An 8714-nucleotide genomic window follows, 5' to 3' on the forward strand; every position below is an offset into this window, starting at 1 on the left:
CCCCACCACCACCCCCGTTCATTACTTTGGATTAGTAGTTTACAACTCGTACACTTTCTCCACCTGACCGACCCGAAGCGGAGGGAGTGACGGACTGATTTGGCAGCGACTGTGTGGCGACCCGGGCTAAACGTCAGCTGAGGGCGACATGCTGATCAGATCAAGTGCCAATTAAAGGCCAATTTAAGAAGCTTGCATTAAAAACTTGCATTAAATTGGTCTAATCTGCTGTTACTGCGCTCCCACATCTCCACACGTCTCTGCTACTTTAGCTTTGCAGTTTATTCCTCAGATTTTGGGTCTTACTCAGCGAGACATTTCAGAGACACTGAATAATGCATGTCGGGCCCTTATTTATTTTCTTAGAAATCTGTGATTGGAAATGTTTTCGTCACATGCAACATGCAAAAAATATGATATTGCAATTATTTTGGCAGATATTTTCACGGTTTAAGTATGGAGTGGTCATTTTTATATTTTCATTTTCACTGAAAAAATATCGGGTCTTGTACCAAACGAACGTTTCCTTCCTGTCTAGAGATTATAATTTGGATACTGCACGTGGCCATATTGCAGTTTTAATATTATTTCGAGTAATTTTTCAGCGTTAATGAACAGCAATAATTAAACTGCGGCGGTGGAAGATCAGAAGACTGTGAGAAGAGAATAATCACTCTTCACTCCTGTTCTTCATCCATGCAAGAAAAAGAAAAAGAAAAAAGAAGTGATAGTTTTGTTCCTCGACATTCTGTTCTACGTTTCCTTCCTCCCTCCATCACATTTTCCCTCCACATCATTTATCCTTTCTCAGATGAATAGCGGACAAGAGGGAGTGAGAGGTGGCGGGGGAGGAGGGAGCGTGGAGGGGGGGCCTGGTCCCTTTAGATCTCACCCAGATGTTTCCTTTTAATCCTGTAATTAGCTGCAATTACAGTAATAGATACAAGAGATGAAGTGATCATATTTGCACACTGAATTAATTCATGTAATCGAGCCATAGGATGAACGCCGTCTCTCTCTCTGACACGTTTGCAACTGCTCACTTGATGTGTTTTATCTCCTTTTGCAGTTCTCTCTCTTCGTTCTTCTCACTCTCCTTATCTCTCCTCACAATTCTCCACCTCCACCCATCTATCTCCCCCCCCCCTCCCCCCCTCATTGTCCTAGGTGCAATTCATCTGGTTCCCATCCTGAAAAGCGAGGGACACGGGGAGGGGAGGGGAATAAAAAAAAAAAAGAAAAGACAAGAGACAACAGAGCAGGATAGGACACGACAAGAGCCCCTTTAGATGTTGCAGATGATGCCTTTAATCCTGTCAATAGCTGCAATTATAGTAATTATCTCTAATAGCAGCGCATTGTGTTGAGGCTCTGATATGTTTAACAGATGATGCCGAGTCGTGCCGCTTCCACCGGGCAGAGAGGGCAGAGAGCTTAGATTCATATTAATGAAAGCGACACACACACACACACACACAAAACGGCGAAACTGATGACGGTCCCAGGAGGTTCATAGACTGCGGAGTGTTTTTTAAGCTCCGGGTCGAGGTCTAATGGAGGTCTCAGAGATGGTACTGAGTGGTCTTTGTACTGCGCAGAAAGAGGAGAGAGACTGGAGATTGATGTTAGGAGGTGGAAAGGGCTCGGGAGAAAATAGAGGCAATTATATGGGAAGAAGATGCTGCCAAAATAAGATGTGCTTGTGTTACGAGATGTGTGAGGTTGTGTGAGATGAGTTGAAAACAGCAATAAAGCACAAAATAAACCTACAGCCGAATCAGTCGAGCCGAAAAGCTGCTGATTTGAATCTACAAAATATGTCTGCAGCAAATATTTACAACTATTTATAAACCTTTAAAAGTATTGGAAGTCCTAACTTTTAACATGACTTCTCAAATTTAACGAGAAGTAAAAACTGCAAAGTGAAGTGGGTTGATCCAACTTCCTCTCAGAAATACTACAGACATGTTAAATACACGTCAACAAGTGTAAAAGAAAGCAGTTTGTATCCCATGGTCATTCACATATGTGCAGACAGAAGAGCGTGCCGCAGCTTCACAGGCAGCAGTTAAAATCATTCTCTACTTCCAGCTTCTATTGGCTGCTTTTCTCTATTTCATATGTAACTTTTGATAGTTCTGTGTAATGGACTTGGTCAACTCACACAAGCAATTTAAGGATGTCAGCCTGGATATTTTATATATTTTTACAGACTAAATGATTCATTGAAGAAAAGAGCCTCCTCTCTTCTGATTGGCTCACAGACCTGTTGTTACTAGAGCTGCAGAGAGAAGCCTGAGAGAGGAGATGTGAAACTACACTGAGATGGTTTTTATATCTTCTGATGGATCAACACTTCAAATAAAACACAGAAGAACAAAACAACAAGAAAGAAACAACAAGAAACAAAAAATAATAAAAGAAGCACAATTTCATAAGTGGAAATAAAAACATTTTCAAACTGAGAGAAAGAAAGAAAGAAAACTTTGTCCTGGGTTTTTGTGGAGGTTTTTCAAACTCTACACACGCGCATGACCACACACATACTCAAGCACGTAGATCGGTTTCTAACACACACACACACACACACACACACACACACACACACACATTCCTCACTTCACACACTCTCTCGTTCAGACGCACATTCACAAAAGTTAAGAACTCACTCTGTCACTAACTCCTCACACGCACACTTTTCACTCAATAACTCACCAACTTATTCAAGAACACACATTTTTGCTTGGCACTTGACTCTCTTACACACACACACACACACACACACACACACACACACACACTAATAGCCCTGCCAGGTCTTGGTGTGAGGTAGCTCCTTGATGCAGTGATATAAGAGGCAGACAGGAGACGGAGAACAGGTCAATAATTCATTAGATAGAGGGCTCAACTCAACTTCAACCCAAATAAACCGTCTATAACCACACACACACACACACACACACACACACACACACGGTGTACACCCACATCTCTCAGTCTGTCTCTATCTCACTAACTCCCAAACATTGTCTCAAGGACTGTCAGGGGAGAAGTCTCTCCTCCACTTTCTCTGCATCTCCCAGCCCCACTTTCCTCCCTCCGCCAGAACCTGCTGTCACATCTGCTCATTTCTAATTTTATGAGTGTTCACGTCTATTCCTGGATATAACACATTTGATTTGATAGCAACACGACCAGACAGTGATTAAATATGATAAAAATGATAGACGCTACTGTTTCTGTACCTGAGCCTCTCCACATGGTTTTAAACAAAACTCTTCAGAGACACAGATGAAGTCACTGTTTGGTTTTCTTTAAAAGGTGCTGTATGTAAGTTTGTGCTAGCGCTACATAGCTAACGTTAGCATTAACAGCAACTTATCGGTCTAGAAGAAACGTTACGAGTTCAGCATCAAACTTCCTTCGGCGGTGGAAAGCAACGCTGACGTTTAGCTTCTGTGTCGTGGTTTTTGCCAAGCGCTTCAGCGTTTGGCGTTTGCTGTTCCATTCATTGACTTATAGGTCAGATTACACCCTCATCCTCTCATGTTGCACCGACGGCAGACTCTACAGTGACTCGCTATTGCCACGTGAGGTATAAAGTGGTATTACAGGACAGGAAAGGTTAGCATGCTACCTTCAGTAGATAAGGTGTGATCGAAGGCTCCACTGGTTGGACACATCTATAGACGCCTTTGTGATGATGTCAAATCTGTAATTTCTTCACACTGTGTTGATAATTTTTGTAAATTTTGTTGTTGCCCGCTGTGACGTTGGTCTGTTGAGCTGGCATGGTGCAAAACTATAACAAGAAATAACATTATGACATGACTATTTGTCATGGTTATGCAAAAAAAAAAAAAAAATCTGATTTATGATCTAAAATTCACATTCCTTGCCAAAAGAATGTGGACACCCTTATCTGGAGCTCCACCCTTTAGTTCCAGTGAGGGGAATCTTAATGCTGCAGCACACAGTGTTCTTCTTTAGACCTGTTTAACATGACAATACTCCGTGTGGCATGCCATAACCTGCACAGAGATCCTGTCTTCAACCTGACTGATGTTTTCTTTGTAACCATGGCAACAGAGGTCAGTTCAGGGTGGGGACAAAGGACCTATGTGGTCATTCAGGTTGGAGGACTTTGTTGCCGGCAGGTTTATCATGTAGATGCATAACTTCAGGAATGTTGAACCGTGACTCCACACGCAGCTTTTTGGTGTTGTAGATTAGAAAACATCAGATTTGTGTCATAATAAAAAAAATCCATGTGAACAGAGTCTCTGGGTCTTACCCTCTTCTACCTGAACTCCTCCTATCCTTCCTCTCATTCTCACTTATCCTTCTCTCGTCTCCTCTTCCCTCTAACTAGACCCCCCCCCCCCCTCGCTCCAAAAAGCTGCTCAACAAGTCTCTCCTTTGATTATCTGCATCACATCTTGTTGTAAAATTACGTCCATATCCATGTAATCCTCCGGCTGTTCCATCTCTGAAGTGTTTTGCAGGATGAGACTGAACCGACGGACGGACGTTGGCGTTTCTGATGCAGTTGTAAGAAAGCAAAAAAGAAAAACTGCTGAAAGGCCAGTGGAGGTGAAATGAGAGATCTGGGACGTGAGATCAGTATTAAACCCGGGATCAAACCTGCAACCCTCCGCTTCACACAGTCATAGGCCAATGCCTTCAATCCAAAATGTTATCTGTGCTCACTCCTGAACGCCGCAGTAAATACTAATGTGCTACATGCAGATTGTAGATAATATTCTCCGTGCGGATTTAAACCAGTGTGAGCCTCGTTAAAAGCCTCTGACTGACCTCGTACAGTGTGATGACCCCGTTGGTCTCATTGGGAGCTTTCCACTGCATGAAGATCTTCTCCTCGTAGGGCGTATTCTGCAGAGACTCCATGGGCACGGAGCCGGGCACTGCAGAGACACAAAACATCATAATGCATCAGAACAGAAGCAAGAGCTCAAATTCACCGTCTCCGCTGAGAGCGTCCAACGATTTGGCAACAAACATACTTTATATTTTATTTTAACATTTGAAGGAAAGTGTGAAGTAGATTCTTCTGCCAAATCTAAGTAAAATGTTTAGCAGGAAGCTACAGAACTATCACGTTTATTTATGGTTCCTAAAGTATGATCTCAGAATAAAAAGGTGTTCTAGATTCATATTGTTCTGCTTCCCTCACCTCAGCTAAATATCTGACAACAGTAACATGGAGAAAAGGAAAAGTTTAAACCTCACATCCTGAAAACATCATGAAATACAGCAAAGTTTACCCAGAAACAGGCTGGTCTCACATAACCAGACCAGATCTCCAGCTGCTCCCACTATCAGTGTGTTACAGGGGAAAACTCTCTGGCTTATTTGCATTTCTTTAAGAACAATCACAATGTTCTCGGGCGGCGCTGAGCTCAGGACGCAGCGACGATGCTCCTGCAAAATAGTGTCGTAAGTGGAACTTTTTGCACGTGGGGAGGTGAGCGCTGTCATTAAAGTGGCAACTTCATCAAAAACACGTCATCTTTTTAGCCGTAGGCTGCAACTGGGAGGTTGTTGTTGTTTTCTGAAGTGAAGCGGGATTTTGTAAGAGGAAGGGGAGGAGGACGCCACCTGGAACAGGCGCCCAGTGGCAGGTGTATACCCACAGCCTACATCCGCTGAGTCAGACTACAGATACACTGGTGACAGACCGGGACAGACGTCATCCTCTGGTCCTAAATATTCATAAAAATATTATCTCTGAGGGAGGCAGCATGTTGAAGGGAGGGCAGGCTGAAAGGAGAAGAGAGGAGGAAGTGTGTATATTAAATCTCACTTCAGTTTGTCATCATTTAATTATATTATTTAACTGCAGCAAAAGTTTCAAATATCTGGGAACCGACTCATCAGAAATATCGAGTCGCCCAAAATCAAATTCAGTTTTTTTGTGTGTGTCTGTGAGGAAGGATGAGATCTGCTGCTCGCTTCAGAGAAATCTGACCGTGAAAGACATTTACAACTATTAAATATGACATGATATTTCAATATATTTCTTATATTGCGAACGGCTGAGTTTTCATTTGTAGTGTATATATTAGGTTTTGCTGACAAGAACCGAACTCAGCTTCTTTGCATCAAACACAAACTGTTGATTGAGGTTTTATGAAACGAGACAGAGAAACGCAGCTGAGAGACATTTTTAATGCGACACTATGATGAGCGTGGTTTCTGTTAAGCTGTTGCCGTCTTCATCGCTTGTTCAATTACATGAAAATGTTGTAGATTATTACTTTCTGCTGAACGTAATCTCCAGTGTGAGAAAAAGTTCATCAGAGCTTCTGCTGGGTTCATAATCAGCTTTCTGACGCTTCACGACACACGTCAGGGCGAGTTTAACCACCGGCTTCCACTCTCAGGTATCGCTGTAATGTGGTGAAATTAAACCGGCCTCATCCGGAGCCGAACAGGAGACAGACAAGCTGTAATGATGTCGTGTAGAGATAAATCTTCAAGCAGCCCTGTGGACGGTGAATAATGGAACAACTGCTGAGACAGAACTGGAGCAGCCGCTGTGATTTTCTCGGGCTGCCGGCACATTTTCTGACTCGCAGCCGGGAGCCCTGCATTCGAATCAAACTCATTTGGATGGAACACCTCAAACGAAAAGTTTATTAGCTCACAAAGTCAATTACTGATTCAATGTCATCGGAGCGACGGCCTCCTGTCAGGGGAAAACTTTCACCTGACGTCAAGAAGCTGTGGTTTCCAGTTCATGGCTGCTCGGTGCAGTTTGTACATGTTAGCACAGAGAGACGTTATGTTTTGTTTGTTTTCTTCTGTTGTGTTGCCTCTTTAATCAACGGCACTTGAAATGAAACAATGACTCTGAGATTGAGGCGTCAACTTTGGGTTTTAATTTGAGGCTGTTCAAATCCTCATCAGAGGAGAACTACAGCAGCTGTTTTAATTAACTGAACAACAATAAACTTCATGATAAAAGTTTCATATTTAATGTGTGACTGCACATGTTGTTCAGTAGATGAAGTTTACCACTGTGGCGACCCCTGTTGTTATTGGTGTGGCGGTGCTTTGATTCATCCTGCTACCTGCTGCATGTTCATCTGTGACACCTGAGCCCCGCGTTCACCCCGTTAATCATCCTCTCTCTCTGCAGGCAGCCTCAGTTTCTTCTGCTATTCTTTGTCTATTCTGTGCATCCTACAACACACACACACACACACACACACACACACACACAGCACGCACCTCACACTGATCTTACTGCATGCTTTGTGAGTCTCTTGCAAAAATAGATTTAAGTGATTTCTGTTAAATAAATCACTCGTGTTAATCTTTAAAAAGGTGCGTCTCTCTCCTTGTCATGGCTGCCGTGTCCTCAAGTGACACTTAAGAATATGTGATTTATTCTGATTTCTCAGTCTCAACATCATCTGCTTTCCAGTCACGGACTATTATCTGGTGACAGAAGGCAAATCTTCCACCTGCGATCAATACAAACTTTCATTAGCAAGATATTTGTGAGATTCATTCTGGTCCCCAAAAACTGAGGAGGAGTGTGGAAGACACAGAGCCTGAACAACGAGCCCACGGGTCGTCTGTGCGGCGGCTTATTATGACCCACGATTAGGTTTTGTTGCTAGGCGACATCTAGTGGTCGTCGTAATGATGACAGGAGCGAAGTGAAAAGAGTGGGTGACGTAGAGATGTCAGGAGGTATATGTGTTGGTGAGTGGTGTTCGATTCCCATGCGAAACCAGCAGTTTAAGTCGAATCTTTTATCCATGTCCTTTCGTTGTTATTATTGTAACCATGACAACTAAGATCGTCTAATGTTGAGGAAGTACTTATTTTAACCCGAACCTAACCCAGCCATGACTGTTTATTACTGTAAACATGGCTGTTATTGTAACCATGACAACCGAGGTCTTTAAAGTTAGACTGTGTAAAAACCGAGAGTCAGCACTTTGCCCAACACTCAAATCTGACGTGTTGGAAGCGTGTTGTTGTCCATGTCTGTACTGCAGATATTTACTGCAGCGCCATGACGACATCGCTGCACATCTCACACGCACACACACCTGACTCATTATGGTAAAATCTACCTAGTAACAAGAGCGTGTGTGTGTGTGTGTGTGTGTGTGTTTTCAGGCTGTCACACTGACTTCATGAAGGCTTACAAACAGAGAAGAAGTGTCAGACACCTTGTCAGGGAGTGAAGTTGTCAAACACACACACACAAAGTTACACCCTGTTACACACACACAGTTAGAGACAGACACAAACGCACACAGACACACACACACACACACACACACACACACACACACACAGACAGACAGAGGGGTGTGAAATGTTCTAAATGTTGAGGAGAAGGAGACAGACAGAGTCATGAGGGACAGATGACTGCAATGTGTTGAAATGCGTGTGTGTGTGTGTGTGTGTGTGTGTGTGTGTGTGTGTGTGTGTGTGTGTGCGTGTGTGTATATCTGCTGCCTCTCCTCACTTCTTATTTTTGTTCCTCACTTTCATCCTCACCATCATTCTGCAGTTGCAGGAATATTTTCTGCCGTGACCTCTGACCTTTAATCTGTTTGCCGTTGGCTGTGAATTGTGTCGGTGATGCAGGAAGTAAAGCTCGCTCCGCTGTTGTGGATGAGACTAAATGTAACACAGAGACGAGTCTGTCACCGGCGAGGGGGGTGGGG

At 43.3% G+C, this 8714-nt stretch overlaps 1 protein-coding gene across 1 annotated transcript in view; it reads right to left on the reverse strand.

Annotated features, from left to right (window-relative positions):
• ptprt (protein tyrosine phosphatase receptor type T) overlaps positions 1 to 8714 on the reverse strand; it is a 314644-nt gene that overhangs the window by 149957 nt on the left and 155973 nt on the right. The window contains exon 11 of the mRNA XM_087170691.1: positions 4816 to 4925. Coding sequence (XP_087026817.1) covers positions 4816 to 4925 — 110 coding nt within the window. The remainder of the gene's footprint in view (positions 1 to 4815; positions 4926 to 8714) is intronic.

Source organism: Seriola lalandi, unplaced genomic scaffold, assembly GCF_002814215.2.
Source record: "Seriola lalandi dorsalis isolate HSWRI2012SDOR001 ecotype SW California unplaced genomic scaffold, Sedor1 jcf7180002054957, whole genome shotgun sequence".
In the NCBI taxonomy this organism is placed as follows: Eukaryota; Metazoa; Chordata; class Actinopteri; order Carangiformes; family Carangidae; genus Seriola; species Seriola lalandi.